The following is a 16793-nucleotide window of genomic DNA, read 5'->3' as shown; positions in this document are numbered from 1 at the left end:
CAGGTAGGAGGTTAGAACAGGTAACCCCTAAGAGTCTTTGTTGTTCTATAGGAACATTCTATAGTTAAAATTAAAGAGCAAATGAACAAAAAAACCTTTGAATCTCAGTTTCTTGGAGCTGAGAGAGAGCTTAGAGGTCACTTAGTCCAACCCCTCCATTTTACAGATGAGGAAGACAAGGCCGTACAAAATTACTGCCGAGTAGGAATTCCAACACAAAGTTCTTTGACTCCAATCTATCGTAAAACTCAATTACCGGAATGTAGGTGGAGTTAATGGTGGAAATTAACAAGGAATTATGAGACAGCCATGCACACAAGCCGATATTAGACTTGGGTGTCCCATCTCATCTCAGTCGTTAATTGGACAGTGAGCACCCCAAGGTCCTCTGGCTCAGGTCAGTCATAAAACCCAGTTACCAGAATCTAGCTGGAGTTTATGGTGAAAATTAACAAGGAATTATGAGAGTCACAAACAAGCCGACATTGAACCTGGGTGTCCCATCTCATCTCAGTCGTTAATTGCATAGCAAGGATGCAGTGGAGAGAGGGCACATTTTACCCTTAGAAAATTCCAGAAGGACGGCGTCAAAAGATTCTCTCGTTTTTACAACTTGACCCTGTCTTGTCAATGAACTGAACTGTCTACATTTTGAACTTAGGTGGCCCTCAAAGTCCCAGAACCTTCAGAGTCGTCAGCTTGGTTCAGGGAATGGGCTCCCCAGAGAAACACATAAAATTAAGCGCTGCTGGTATTTTGCAGAGATCAGTGTGGGCCATTGCTAAGTGGTCCCACATCCCCCGCACCTGGCTGCAAGCCCCTTGCCCTAGCATTGCCACTATGTCAGCCACCCTCATTTCTAAGGTTAGCTTGGGTCAAGACGGTTTCTCTGGGCTGGAAAACATTTCTTAAAAGAAAAATACTCTGCCCCTTGAAAATGAAAGCTTTCAGGAAATCTGCAGAACTCCTCTCTTCTCTAATGGGAGTAAGAACTGAAAGGCTACCTGCTACCGTATTTTGTCAAGCATCATTATTACCTGTCATCCTTGCATCCCATCTTCAGATCAATTGGCTGTACTGAAGTCGCATTACTGCTAAATTATTGGAGGAGCATTAGGGTTTTTTTTTTTTTTTGACAGTGTCTTCACTTCATTTTTTTTCTTACCTTGTCACCTCTGTGAGTAATCTTAATAATACCATTGTCAGAAACAGATCTTCGTCTTATATCAAATGAGATAAAAGTCAAATCTCCAAAATTATGAAGACCCAGAATCTTTTAAATCTAACCAGGGATAGAATATATCCTGTTAATTTGTCAGCCTTCCAGGTGAACCGCCTACACAAGACAGTAAGGATTAATCAAGCAAGGGAGAATTTTGAAAAATATATTTTTTCTAATGATACAATCTCTTCACAGTGGTCCAGGGTTAATGCAGAGCTGAATTCTGAGAGTCGGTAACAAGAAATGAGACCCAAGTATATGAATTGTCTTATAATTACCTGAAAAGAAGATTCTCCTTCTGGCAATGATGAGCTTTTAAAAGTATTAATCTGATATTTTTGGCATCTAATTTCTTTCCTTTTAGATAATTTGGGGAAATAATTGAATGGTTTTACATTATTCTCTGTTCTTATCAAATGAGCATCAAGTATTGTTAGTTTCATTTGGACATTATCATTTAGCCATTTCTAAAGAATTGGAACTAAAATGCTTTAGTAATTGGTCATATTTTCACAGATTTAAAGCATCTCATGAATATTGCAAAGATGTTGTGTCTTCTTTGGTACACTTGACCAGCACGCCTCCCGAGGATACAAAAAGCCTGCATTTTTCTTAAGATCACTAGGAAAGTCACTTTCATCTGCTTGGTTTTTGTCATCGGGCTTGTTTACAGTACTTACCACAGTGATGCTTGGGAATTCCAACAGAGAATTAAGGTTGCTAGCAAAACAGGAAGATAAGTCTGTTCCTTAACTTCTTAGCCTTGGGGGCGCAATATTTATTTGTGGAATTTCACTGGAGTGGCCCCAAGATGCAGATTTCCAGCTGGCCACTCATAAAGAAGGCCCTGGGGAGGCGAAGTCAGGATGAGAGAGATTTGAAAGCCTTGAGTATATATTTGTGAGGGGGCTAGTTCTTCAAGAGGTGAGCAGAGGGGAAGAAATGCTATGAAAGCTTAGGGCTGTGCATTGGGAAATCCCCACAAAGGTTGGGGAGGAAAGAGTTAACATAGGAGAGTGGGCAGAGAAGTAGGAGGAAAGCCAAGCAAGGATGGTGTTCTTGATGCTTGCTGTTGTTGTTCAGCCATGCCCAACAATTTGTGACCCCATTTGGTATTTTTTTTGGGGGGGGGCAATGAGAGTTAAGTGACTTGTCCAGGGTCATACAGCTAGTAAGTGTTAAGTGTCTGAGGCTGGATTTGAACTCAGGTCCTCCTGAATCCAGGGCAGGTGCTCTTATCCACTGTGCCACCTAGCTGTCCCCGAAGGCTGGCTTTAGGAGGAAGAGGCCATGGCTTCTCTTGGAGACACACCGAGTCTGAGATGCTGATGGTATATTCAGGATGATTGAATGGGCTGCTGGGTTGTCCAGTGGGCAGCAGCAATATAGGACTGGAGTTCAAGAAAGAAAAGAGGGTTGGACATACAACTTTGGGAGTCATCCAATCTAATCCAGCAAGTATTTTTTAACTTCCCACTATGTGTGGGGCACTGTGCACCAGTTACTGGGGATACAAAGAGCAGCCCCTTGTCTCTTCTTAGCTCCATATAGTTTTGTCATTTGTCAGGTTCATTTGATCAATATGTTGCTGTTCAGTTGTGTCCAACTCTTTGTGACCCCAGTTGGGGTGGTTTGCCATTTCCCTGTCCAGGCCATTTGACAGATGAGGAAACTCAGGCAAACAGGGTGAAGTGACTTGCCCAGGGTCCCACAGCTAGTAAGTGTCTGAAGCAAGCTTTGAACTCGGATCTTCTTGACTCCAGGCCCAGCACTCTATCCACTGCACCCCCTAGCTGCCTTTTGACCAGCATGGATGGCCCTTTTGCTCCGACAGAACTAAGTTGTGTAATTACAGGAATTCATTTCAATCCAACTAATATTTGTCAACTTCCTACATGGTTTAAGGCATCAGGAGTAAAAAAATGAAAAATGACACAGTTCCTGCCTTCAAAGAACTTGTATTCTGTTAAGGTTTGTACACAGTAGAAAGAAATAATAGAGGTAAGTAACACTGGGAGTTTGGACTGAGCCTCTTTGAAAGATGGAACTGTGAAGGAGGAATCGCATCTTTGGTTGGGGGCTATACCTAACATTTTTTTTAAAAAACTAATGTTTTATTGATGCTTTTGGTTTTCAAGGTCAGAGCCCTATCCAGTAAGTCCCCACCTCTTATAGTCTTCCCCTTGTAACAAAGAAAAACAATGAAGTACAACTAATTACAAAGTAGCCACATCTGGGCCCATAGTCCCTTACCCTCCATGGGAAGAAGAGGGATGCATTTTCTCTTTACAGAGATCCTTAAGGAAATGACTAGGAATGCTGTGATTGGAGGGATTCACATGATGAAACAAGTATATATCTCTTTATTATGGTAGCTTTTGGGCCATTTTGCAGCTTTGGTGCTCCCTTCCATAGCTGGGAGGCTTCCTGGCCCACTGAGGTAGTCAGTCGCCTGTATTTCTGAGGATAACACCAATTTAAAGGTTTTCACATTGCCCAGTCAACCATGCTCTCAATTGGGAGGGTTTTACATTTTTACTCTGGTTATTTTGTGGCTAAGTGAAAGGAAGCCTGTTTATAATTCTCTGTGTTATTGCCAATAAACCACCCTTTCTTTCTATGCAGAATTGTAAAATGCTGCTTGAGCTGGGAGGATGTTTCACGTGGTAATTTACATTAATGAGTCAGGACATAGAAATGTTAAATTTTGCCCCAAACCGCCTAGTGTGAGTTAAGGGAAGACTGTTGTAGTCAGTGTGACAATTTCTCTGGTGATTCAGAACAGGAGAATGTAATTGTGTCCGTAACCCGTTTAATGTTCTGAATATAGAAACACCATAACCCAAGATGTATTTTGTTCGTTGGGGGAACATCGCTTTGACGTGTGGATTTAGATGGGAGCCAATATGTATTTCCAAACTTTCACCATCAATAATTGGGGCCCCACATTTCTTTCCTTATTCATTCAATAAATATTTAACACCCATCGTGTTGATGGCTTTGCATTAGGCCTGAGGGAGTTCCAAAGAGCAGAGCAGACTGGGCTCTGCCCTCCAGGGGGGCATGGAAGAAACAATTACATTTAATTGTTTCTAACCCCAGCATAGAACTTCTTGGTCGTGTGGGATGTGGAGATAATTGTGCTCTGGGCACATTTCTCAGGAGGAAGGCCTGTTGGGATTGAGCTCCCCTTTCCTATTAAAAACCAAACCTCTTCTTTTTTGCCGACATTTCTGGGCAGTTGCAGCCATTATTCTATCTACCAATCTGTCAGCCTTTATCGGGCAGGCAGACAATGTGCATTTATGAAACTAGGTGCCAGACACTGCCCTGAGTTCTGGGAATATGAAGAAAGGCAGAAATGTGGATCTTCCCGCCCTCAAGGGGACTATGCTCTATATATACAAGATACACACAGTGTACATGGAGGGTGATCTCAGTAAAGGAGTTAGCAGTGGAGGGATGCGCAGGGGCCTCCTGTAGAAGAAGGTGGACAAAGAGCTGAATCCTGAATGAGGTCAGGAATGCCAGGAGGTGAGGAGTGGGAGCATTCCAGTGATTAAAAAACTGCTGAGTTGGCACATTTACATAGATGTAAGTACACACACTTATGTATATGTACAAAATAAATACAAGATAAAATTCTTTTGATGGGGAAGGAGGGGAAGGTGGCTCTTGAAGAGTTTTGAAGGAAAGAGGATTCTGAGTTAGAAGTCAATCCAGGGGGCCGCTAGGTGGCGCAGTGGATAAAGCACCGGTCTTGGATTCAGGAGAACCTGAGTTCAAATCCAGCCTCAGACACTTGACACTTACTAGCTGTGTGACCCTGGGCAAGTCACTTAACCCTCATTGCCCTGCAAAACAGACAAAAAAGCCAGGTCAGTCAAATTCAGGCCAGCACCTGATTCCCTTTTGGAACAGTTAACAAAAGGTTATGGATATGTGGGTAGGTAGCACCTCTCATCTTCATGTGGAAATGAGTGAAGACAGAGTGAGGTGACTCCAGTGCCACTAACCAAGGGACTCCCACGTGAATGGGCCTTTTTATGTTCTAAGGTGTCCAGGAAGCCAGTTCATCCTGGAAAGTACAGCTTCAGTCTTAGCTCAGGGGACACTCAAGTCAAGTATCGTTGTCTTTCAGGGAAAGAGGCATACCCCTCCTTCCTGCGACAAATATTTATTTAATGTTTTATATGTGTATAATCCTTTGCTAGGCAATATGAGCAATATAGAAAGGACTAGCAGTAAGTAGAGACCTTGCTTTTTATTTGAAGAGACAAGATATAAATGTCTAAAACATTAAGGAATAGTTGCTATGTGTATACCCCAAGGAGGTCAGAAATAGAGAGAAGGGTCCCATCTACATCTAAATGTTTATGACAGCACTTTTTGTAGGGCAGAAACCCCGTAAACTGTAGATGCCCATCATTTGGGGAACAGCTAAAGAAATTGTGAAACCTTAATGTAGTGGAATATTAATCTGCTTCTTAAGAAATAATTAATATGAAGGATAAAGGAAAACATGGGAAGACTCACATGAACTGATGTGGAAAAAGTAAGCAGAACCTAGACAACAGTGTACATAATGACTACAACAATGTAAATGTCAACAAAAAAAAATCTATGTAATTTTAATGACTAAGCTTAGCCCCAAACAAGTGATGTGCATAGGTATGTATCTTCTTCCATGGTTAGCATAACCTTGGGGCAATGGGTATGGAATACTGTTTATTTTGTTGCAATTATTTGATTAGTTTTGCTGTAACTGCTTTTTTCTTTCATTTTTTTTTTTTAATAAAAGATGACTCTGGTTGAATAGGGGAGGGATATATTAGGAAATAAAGGTAATGTAATGGCGATTAATCGATAATTATTTAGGTTAAAATTTTTTAACTTGATGTTTTTTAAACTTTAATTTTTTAAAAAATTAAAGTTAATAAGTATAGGAGAGGACTAGGTAATTAAGTGCTAACTGAATCATACATATAGATGGAAATACTGTGACTTCAGAGAAGGAGGAAAAGTGGGACTTGAGTTAGATCTTGAAAGATGGATTAGATTTGGGCAAGTGTCGTTCAGACACACTGGCAGAAATGTCAAATAGTCCATAAAGGAGTATGTATCAAGCACCTACTATATGCCAGGCACTCTGCTAAGTGCTAGGGATACATAGAAAGGCAAAACACAGTCCCTACCTTGAAGGAACTCACAATCTAATGGGGGTGACAAAAATTATTTTTGGAACTTTCAAGGGTGGTTCATTTGATAAAGAACTTGAATTTTCATTGTCATTGAGTTTACCCCGAATACTGGCCTCTAAAGAGGGGCTCCTTTGAAAGGAAATAAATAAAGAGATATATAAACCGAAAAATCGTACCCAACTGTAGACTTCACACGAGTTTGAGATAAAAGTGGTGCCTTTATGTGGACCAGTACAGTCCATCTCTCTTTTCTTCTCCCTGTCTTTATTCTATCCCTCTTTCTTCTTTTTTTCTTCCTTCCTTCCTTTCTTTCTTTTTTCGGGGCAATGAGGGTTAAGTGACTTTCCCAGGGTCACACAGCTACTAAGTGTCAAGTGTTTGAGGCTGGATTTGAACTCAGGTCTTCCTGAATCCAGGGCCTGTGCTTTATCCACTGCACCACCTAGCTGCCCCTCTTCTTTTTGTTTTTTGGGGGAAATGGTGTATTTACTCAGCTGAAGTGTTTGTTCTACATTTTTAAGGTTCTTGGGCATTTTTTAAGTGTTTCTGGGATGAGTCACCTGGGAGGTGAACTGAATCCCTCAAGAGAGAAATGCTTAGCTGTACTTCCCAGTTCTTTTGTGTGTGTGTATGTGTGTGTGTGTGTGTGTGTGTTTTGTTTTGTTTTTAAAAACAACTATACCTCATACTCTTGACCATAATGATGTTCTTACATATGCATATAAATGCAGAAAATTTTCCTCAGACATTTGGGTTCTCCAGGGTGTTGTGAAACTGTGGGTTATTATAACACTTAGGGTGGGTGAAGGTACTTGGCCTTGGGCCCCGGTATCTTCTCTAGGTACTTAAAACCAGACAGTGCCACTGTGGCTAATGATTTTGTTGCTAATGACCAAACTGGTCAGACCGCTTGGCCTTCATTTGCTGATTTCGGGGTGCCTCTATTTTTAAAAATTGTAATCTTTATCATTCAGGGAATGATCTTGTATGGGATACAATGAAAAGCACTTCCTCAGTAGCAGTATATTCTTTCTCCCTCTCTCCTCATGCAGTGTGCCATGCTGAACTGAATGCCATTATGAACAAAAACTCAGCGGATGTGAAGGGTTGCACCATGTATGTTGCCTTATTCCCATGTAATGAATGTGCTAAACTCATCATCCAGGCAGGTAAGAGCTGGTGCCAGGTTGATTTGTCACATTTGCATTGCTGTCTGCTCCTGAGTGCCTCATCACAGATGTATTTGATTATAAATTGCTGTTGTTTAGATCTAAATTAATTGCACTATCAACTTTGCAGGAGATTTCCCGTGTTTTGTGTTTGAATGGTGCCAGGTATTCTAAGACTAATTGTATCCTCTGTGATTCTTAGCATGTTTTTAATTTAGGTTTGCAACTTCTTAAACCGCGGAGCTGCCAAAGAACAACACCGGCATTGAATATAATTACTGTCAATTTACTGTACTCTGACATATTATGCATAGATTAGGGGGGGAAATGAACTTCTGTCTGAAACAAGGTCAGCTGGGAGCCTCCCGATGAAATTTTAATTTGTATGTAATATAGGGTAGATATTGGAAGATTTTAAAATATCTTTGTTCAGAAATGTCATAAGACTTATATGATCCTCCTTTAATTTTTCCTCTTATCATAGTTGCCATAAATCTGTGTTCTTGCAGCAAGGGTGCTGCTCGGAATGTTTCTCCCTCTTCAGACTACAAGATCCAAGTATTGAGCTAACTCCAGTATACTTTATCTCCATAAAACTCTCGGCTTGAGTCCTAAACACTTATCACGTTGGCCAGATGTGTAGCTTAAAGGGCCCGTTTATCATGTGCCTCCATGCCGCTCTGAACAGATCGAGTGTGGGGGTATTGAAATCAAAAGCCTCGTATTGAAGGGCTCTTATAAAAATACCTTTCTGGTCTCCTTTTGTGCTCTCACTTGGGTTTTATTTTTCCCCAGACTGCATTCTCCAGAGGGAACAATGGGAAAGAAGCAAGAATCAAAATAAGCCCAGCCTTGTTTATGTGTGGGTAGGGAGGGGCAGGGAAAAGGGGGGAGCCTGCTAGCACAGGTAGGGGTAACTTTCCAGCTCGGTATTGTCAGAAGGGGATGAGAACAAGTACAATCTGTCTTTGCTTCCAAGGAGCTAGTTTAAAATAAACACATCCTTACCTCTCAAACTACAAAACATTGGAAGTGGAAGTATTTTGGTACTTATTTCTAAATTAGAAGCTCTTAAACTTTTTTAGGTCACGGGCCCCTCTGGTGCCCTGGTGATGCCAACAGACTCTGCAGAATAATGTTTTTTAAAAGCATAAGATAAAATATATCAGATCACAAAGAAAACTAGTTAATATTGGAATTCATTTATCTCAGTATTTTAAAACTGGAGTTCATGGATCCCATGTTAAGGAGCCTTGCTCTAAATTTTCTGGTTCGTCTCCACTCCTTTCCCCCAAATCGCATGTTGAGTTATAATCTGTGAATGTAGGGTTATAGATTTAGACTTGGAAGGGACCGTAGAGGCCACTGAGTTCAATCCCCTCATTTTACGGATGAGGAAACTGAGACAGAGACATTCAGTGACTTGCCCAGGGCCACACAGACAGCGTGGGGTAAAGCAGAGGTGTATGGGGTGTTTGGGGAGGACCAGCACCTCTGGCTGAGGGCTGCCCATCCACTTTTAGCGTTCCCTGCATTCAGCTCTTAGCCGGGGCTCTAAGGAGCATGGGCAATGGCCACACCCCAGCACACTTTGAGCGGTTGGGCTAAAACCCTGTTGAGGGTAACTGATGGACCTCAGACCCATTGCTGAGTTGGAGGGTGGTGTATCTACCCCAGGATGGGAAGACTATTTCCTGTGGAATGGGTGGATGAGAACAGTTTGTTCCGGTGGCCATGAAGACCGATGAAGCAGGTGCTGGGGGAGCACTTAGAGCTTGGTCAGACATAAAGATGTGAGGGTCATCCTGGGCCTTTGCCAGTCATCCCGACTCCAAAGTCTGGAAGGGGGAGTGAGGCTGATGATTTTGTGCAGCTTTGCCTCATTTAAATCCAATTCAGGCGTCCTTCAACAACAAAGGACAGACAACAAAATCAGAGGCGTGCTCTGAACCTGGCTCTTCCTGACTTCAGTTCCGGTCACCTGGCCACCATGCCACTGATCATCTAGAGTTGGAGCCATTTAGCTCAGATTTTGGCTAAAACCATTGGGCAGGTCACTTTATTAACTTAGTGTCACCCTGGTACCCAACCACTGGGGCTAGTTGGGAGTTCCCGCTTCAGGTTAGGAGTGGGCCTTCCCTAATACAGAGTGTGCCTACTTGTGCTCCATCTCAGTTTCCTCATCTAAGATGAGGAAGCTGAACCAAAGCTGAACTCCGAAGTCCCTGCCAGCTCTAAATTTTTAATCCTGTACCTAAAATTCAGTTATCACGTTAAGCCTTAAATGTTTTAATAAGTTTCCATTTCACATTGGATGGGGAGTGGGAATCTAAGTTGGTTATTGGGCATATTATATACTAACTTGCCCTTTTCTATGTCAGAGAATAGATGATAGGGATTTTTGCAAGTGAGAATTGGAGTTGTCTCTCTAAGCTCACCTTATGAAGTGTAATTAATCAGACACTACAAGGACTCCATCTGTTTCTATAAGTCTTATGTATCATCTGTATCTGCGTTTCCTAATGGACTTTTCCATATTATCTCTTCAGGTATAAAAGAAGTCATTTTTATGTCTGATAAATATCACGATAGTGATGAAAACACAGCTGCGAGGCTCATGTTCGACTTGGCTGGGATTAAATTCAGGTAAAAAGGACAAACTTTGGATGGATGTTGGGCTTTTATTTTGTTTGTCTTCTGAAAAATCTCTGTTCCTAATGAAGAAGTTTATTTGACTTATATCAGCATTGGAGTATGCGTGCTAATTCCTCTCTGGGATACCTGACTCTCTTTGCTCTGTTGGGGCTTTTGATAGAAACACTGTCAGTGTAATAAGAATCTGAACAATGTCATCGAAAGAATAGATTTTTAAAAGCAATGACAGGAGCATCTGAAGGCAATCTGTTTAACAGACTTCAATTCCAGTAACTTTCTAAGACTTCAACTAATTATTCTAGGAGGGGGGGATTTAAAAATTCACAGAGTTTTACAATATTAACATAAGACCTTCTTAAATTTTGCAAATATAACAAATGTGGCATAGAAAATTTAGGATGAAAGAAGCCTGCTAGGTTGAGACACCCAGGAATTCCTACAGCAGTATTTTAAATTGAGGTTTGAAGTCATTCAGTTATTTCTTGCCTTCAAAAGCTATTTGGATTTTGATCATCATCTTGGCTGGGCAAAAGAGGAATATAAGATATTTTACTTGCAAGCTCGATCAGCCACCTGGATTCCTGGGGAAAAGTTAGTTGAGCTATTTTGATATGACAAAGCTCAAGGAAGTGGGTCTGATGTTCTGTACCTTTTATAATGGTCAGCTGCCTGATCATCAGTGGGCTTAAGATAATGGCCTAAGGTCTTTGCCCATTATGTTAATAGTTAGGGATATGGGCTGTGCTTAATGAGTCTCCTGAATTAAAAAAAGTGCAATGCCTTATGAGACTTTAACTCCACATTATTTGCATAATCCTTTGTTTGCTGGTTGATGCAAAGAAATTTATTGAGTCCCCAAATATTGTCTTTTTTTTTAATTGCTAGGGAAGACCCACTAATGGGTTTTTTAAAATGTGTTTGGGGCTCATTTTAATTTTACACTTGCAAGTATAATTTTTAAATGACTTCCTATTAAAGTTCATTGATTTTGTCTGCCCCTGTGCAAGAGGTGAAATAAAACTTCTTGAGCCACCAGAAAAGTACACTTTTTAAATTTACTGTGGAAATTTGTTAGAAAAAGAGGAGATAAATTTTGGGGGGGAAAGCCAGTGATCTGATGTCATGTCCTGCAGCTCACTTGTTAGAAATCCTTTGACTCCCTGATAATTCATGAACTCCAGAGGCTAAAGCACACACAACCTAAGCAACCCCGTGTGTCTTTTTGTTACTGTCTTTTTTGTCCGTGTTTCTCTCAGTATGGTGCACTCTAATTGGCTTTGATAACATTTCAAGCGAAAACACAGGGCAATTTTTTTCCTTACAGAAAATGTTGGTTAAACAAATTATTTTAAACTACTCGTGAGATAACATCTTTATATTTTTCTTCTTTCTTTCTTTTTTTTTTTGTTTAGGAAATTCACACCCAAGTACAGCAAGATTGTCATTGACTTTGATTCAATTAACAGCAGACCGAGTCAAAAGCCTTAGTGAGTTACATCTCATTAAAACTCTAGAAGATTGGGATTATCTTCTTCTAAGAAGCTGCTAATGCCTTTCATCTTGAAGTTACCCATAACTTTTTAATAGCCAGTACGGCAAAAGTAGACATCTAAAGAATATAAAGAAAGCCTCAAATCTTCCTTACTGTCTCTCTGGTCACATGGAATCTACATCTATTTAAACTATTGATTTGTGATTTGAAATGGAGAAACATATATAGCATGGACAAGGTTGGGGTAGGGGTGTTTTTCTTTTCTTCCTTCCCTAGAAGAAACACAAGGTAGTGAAATTAGGTTTGGAGTAGAACAACCTGGGTTCAAATCCTGACTCCCATTTACCAGCTAATGGAAATGGGGCAAATGACTTAATTTGTTGGCCTGTATTTTCTCATCTATAAAAATAACAGGTGGGCGTGCTTGATTTGTGGCTTTATGATACCCTGGTACCTATCATTGGGGCTGGTTGGGATTATTTAGGCACCCTCTTCTCCATCTTACTGCTTCGGTTTAGCAGTGGTCCTTTACTAATGGATAGTGTGCTTATTTGTGCTAGAAGAGCAGATAAATAATTGTTGTTGTCTTCTTAGCGGGGATGAGCAGACATACTGGGTTGAACATCTGGTCCCAATGAAGTAGAACATGGAAGTGCCCTTGTTAAAAACGGAGCCTCAAATTACAGGAGTTTCAGAATAGTTCTGGGAGAAGGTCACCAAAATAGATGGTGGTAACATACTTAGGATTGCTGGCTTGTCCTGAGATACTGACAGAGGGGCACTGCACCATCTCAGTAAATAGGGATGGAGGGCCTACTTGAGTGACCCGGGCAGTTGTCATTTACTTTAGTCACAAGATCTGAGCAGAAACAGCTATTTTGGTGTGTGAATCATTTTACATCTTCTTGTCAGATACTTCATTTAATTCAATTTGTTCTCCAGAGTTCCATATACTGTCAATTATATGGAATAACCTGTTTCCCACCCTCAAAACACTATTACTTGTATGTTAAAGGTCAAGGACTCGAAGGTTTTCATGTTTCATGGGACTTCAGATATTACTTAGACCCCCTTTCATTCAACAGATGAGGCAACAAGAAGGGAAATGATTCACCAAAGTTCACCCAGGGAATAAGTATTGGCGTTGGTATTCCAACTGAGAACTCCAATCCATTGTTCTTTCTCCTTCTCCTTCTTGTCTGCTGGAAACTATGTCTCCACATCAAGGCTGGGTCCTGTCTGTCTTCTCAAAAACCAGCTTTGTTCAGCACCTGGACTACTCTAACATGAGATGAAATTTACAATAAAAGCACTGAGCCCACTTGGAGGCAGCCTGTTCTAGCTAGAGTGGTGACTTGGGTGTATTTAATCAAACTGGCTCATTGCCTTTGTCTTCAAAAATATTGCTTAACCAAACAGCCTCACTAATCAGCACAAGGCTTGGAAATGCATGTCAGTGCACCTTGTCTTTTATCTAATTTAATTTTTTATTAGCTATGTTTAATATCTTTGTTTAGAAATGACTCTCTTCTCCTGGAGAGCATTATTTGCTCTCTCTCTTTTTTTAAAAAAAATTTAAAATAAAGCATTATATTTTGCTGAACTTTTATCTCGTCTCCAAGGTTTTTGTACTTCATATTTTCGGTCATTATGCAATTTGGCGTTTTACCAGTATTATTAAAATCTTATTAAAATCTACTAACTGAAGTATGGTCATCATTATAATATCATATTGTATCCTTAATTCTACAATTCTGCCCTGCTTGTTAGTGGCGCTTGGAGTACGTGACAGACACAGTAATGCCTGCTCTTCAGGATTCTGAGATGCCATTCATTCAAGCTACTAACACTGTAGATTTTCTCTGAGGGGAAGTCTGGAGGTGATAGCCTTTTCTTGGGCTAGAGCTTAAAAATAAATAAATAAGTCTTCCTTGTGGTATTTGCCTATCTCCAAGATGGGGGGCCCTACCTTTGGAAGGAGAAATTAACCCTTGGCTCCCCTTCCAAATGGGACTCACCTTTGGGGATGGGACTCAAATAATTTTTTTAAAAACAGCCTTCAGACAGTAAAGGAGTATAGTCCAGTAATAGTAATTTACTCAGTTCTTATTATGTGTAATGTACCGGGTTGCTGTACTGCCATGTTTTCAAATGGCCCAATGGGCAAGAATGAAGGTTAGCCCATGTTAACGTGGCTAAAGGAAAACAGACTCCATTGCCTTTGCTGTAGCCAGGACTAGATTTTTCAGGTGAGCACCTATATGTGACCTAGAGGTCACCAGAGTTAGCAGAAGTCAAGCCAGCTCGGAGTCCTTTAGTTAAAAACAGAAAATCGTCCCAGTTCTACCCCAGCAACGAGTGTAGGAGTGAAAGAAACACCTCGTCCCTCTGGGTCTGCGATACCCTGATCAAGTCTAGTCGACCTGCATTCCAAGTACCTACTCTATAACAGATGCTGTGTTAAGTGTTTGAGATACAAAGAAAGGCAAAAACAGTCTCTGGTAGCTCGTGGTCTAATGGAGGAAACATCTACACGACTACATCCAAGAAGATACAGATGAGATTTGTTGGAGATGATCTCAAGGGGAAGGACCTGGCATTAAGGGGCACTGGGAAAGGCTTCTTGCAGAAGGCCGGACCTTCTGTGAGACTTAAGGAAACCAGGAGGCTGAAGAGGGAGAAAATACCCAGCATCGGGGGGTGGTCAGTGAAAATGCAGTCAGGAGATGGCATGCCTTATTTTAGGAACAGCAAGGAGGCTAGAGTGTACAGAAGGAGAGGAAGGTGTAAGAAGACAGTAATAAGGTAGAAGAAGATTAGAACTTGGACCTGCTCCCCAGAGCGATGAGGAAAGGATAATTGATGGCAGAGGGTTCAGCAGAGGGGATGTCGATCTTACTCATTGCACTCCTCTGGGCCGGGATTGGAAGGAAAGAGATGGAGAAAGGTGAACAGGGGCTCCCTGTTTCCTTTATCTCTGTGAAACACTTCTGAGAGCCCTTCAGCTATACAAAGGGGGAAGGGAATACAACCCGGAGAACAAATTACAAAAGGATAACAACGCTGTGAAAAACAGACTGAAAGATCCAAGGACCCTGTTCCACGTAAGTGATCGATCAATGGAGGATCCACGGTGAAGAATCCTATCCACCTCCTCAGTATGCAGAACGAGACCCATTTTTTTTTTTAGACATAGCCAGTGTGGGAATTTGTTTGGCTTGACTCCATATATTTGTGGGGGGTTTTGTTTGATTTTTGTGAGGCAATCAGGGTTAAGTGACTTGCCCAGGGTCACACAACTAGTAAGTGTCAAGTGTCTGAGGCCAGATTTGAACTCAGGTCCTTCTGAATCCAGTGCGGGTGCTCTATCCACTGCGCCACCTAGCTGCCCCTTTTATTGTTTTTTGTTTGTTTGTTTGTTGACTCCATATATTTGTTACAAGGGTTATATCTTTCTTCTTTTTTAGGGGGTAAGTTGGAGTTGAAAGGGAGAGGAAATAAATGCTTGTTCATTGGAAAGTCTCCTTTTTTCACTGGTCCTCATGTGGGCTTAATCCATCCATGATTATAGACTCCTGAAGGAGTCAGAGGAATCTTTGCCCGATATGTTCTTTGAAAGCCTGGGTGTTGTCTTGTCTGGAGTATGTTATTCCTTCTAGGAAACTGAGACCCAGGGATTTAACCCTATCTTTTGCCTTGGTTTACATGTGGAAATTCACAAAATGATCCATGGTGTTTCCTAGCCAGTCCATAATTACATGTAAAGCCAGGAAGAACTTGGCTTCTTTTTTTGGGGGGGGGGGCAGGGCAATGGGGGTTAAGTGACTTGCCCAGGGTCACACAGCTAGTAAGTGTCAAGTGTCTGAGGCCAGATTTGAACTCAGGTCCTCCTGAATCCAGGGCCAGTGCTTTATCCACTGTGCCACCTAGCCACTCCCTTTCTTCTTTTTTTGGCAGGACAGTGAGGGTTAAGTGACTTGCCCAGGGTCACACAGGTAGTTAGTGAAGAACTTGGCTTCAATTCGAACTTCAACAAGGCACATTGCTGAGACAGGGTGGTGTGGATAGAGGTTTGGCTTTGAAGTCAGGAAGACTGGTATTTCAGTCCTACTTCTGCTATAATCAAAAGTAGTCATCTAACATTTAATCTTACTGTGCCTCAGTTTCTTCATTTGTAAAATAATGGGGTTGGACACCATGACTTCTGAAGTCCCTTCTGGCTCTAAATCTATGCTCTTATGGTCTTGAGTGCCTATTTAAAAAGCAGTGGAAGCCCTTGTCCTTACTGGAAGTTGGAATGAGACACTTTTTTTCTATTCCCATGTATCAACTAACTCACAGAGGTGGGAAGCTCGCCTTCTTGTGATGAAATGGAGTGAAGACCAGTTACAAAATTGAGTTGTTTTGGTGTGGGAATCGAGAGAACCAATTGGGATCCTATCTCAAGCACTGACGCCATCTTGTACTATCACATGTATTATCGTTCATCTTGTTTTTCTGCAAATCATTCATGGGAAACTAGATGGCATAAGCCATCTCTTGTTTCATAAATGCAGGGGGATGCAATTAATCAGCATCTCTTAGTTCTGGGAAAAGCAAGACCCCATCTCCCTCCCAACTCAGCCTAAACTCACTGCCCCCCTCCCCAACTTGGAAAGCCCTTAATCTTTCTTCCAATTAGAAATCAGATCACCTAATCTTGGATCCTGGCTGGTATCTGGTTAATTGCTTTCTTTTAATTCATTGGTTTTATTTGATTGTTTCTAATACATAAAAATCTGTTTCTGTATTCAGGGTCTTTGGACTGGCTGGGGAATCCATTGACCCGTTCATTATGCCTGTTTTGCTAATAAATTGTATTGCTTGGATTATTTCCTCAGTTACTAATTATCACCACACCTGGAACTTGTTTTTCTGTTGGTAAAAGGGAAAAATTGGCGCCTAAAAATTCCTCTGTTGTCCACAATGCAAGGTACTATTTGAAATTGGAAAAGGTTCTCAGCAGCTCATGACCATGGTTAGGGACAGTTCTGACACATTAACCCTGTTAAGTT

General features: G+C 41.2%; 1 protein-coding gene across 1 annotated transcript in view; it reads left to right on the top strand.

Moving 5' to 3' along the window:
- The window catches only part of DCTD (dCMP deaminase), a 47266-nt gene extending 33947 nt beyond the window's left edge, over positions 1-13319 (top strand). The window contains exons 4-6 of the mRNA XM_043969687.1: positions 7476-7592; positions 10142-10238; positions 11660-13319. Coding sequence (XP_043825622.1) covers positions 7476-7592; positions 10142-10238; positions 11660-11735 — 290 coding nt within the window. The 3' untranslated portion in view covers positions 11736-13319. The remainder of the gene's footprint in view (positions 1-7475; positions 7593-10141; positions 10239-11659) is intronic.
- Positions 13320-16793: the final 3474 nt, after the last annotated feature.

The sequence above is a fragment of the Dromiciops gliroides genome, chromosome 6 (assembly GCF_019393635.1).
Source record: "Dromiciops gliroides isolate mDroGli1 chromosome 6, mDroGli1.pri, whole genome shotgun sequence".
Lineage (NCBI taxonomy): Eukaryota > Metazoa > Chordata > Mammalia > Microbiotheria > Microbiotheriidae > Dromiciops > Dromiciops gliroides.
The sequence above is the reverse complement of the archived record's forward strand: the minus strand, read 5'-3'. Positions and strand labels throughout refer to the sequence as shown.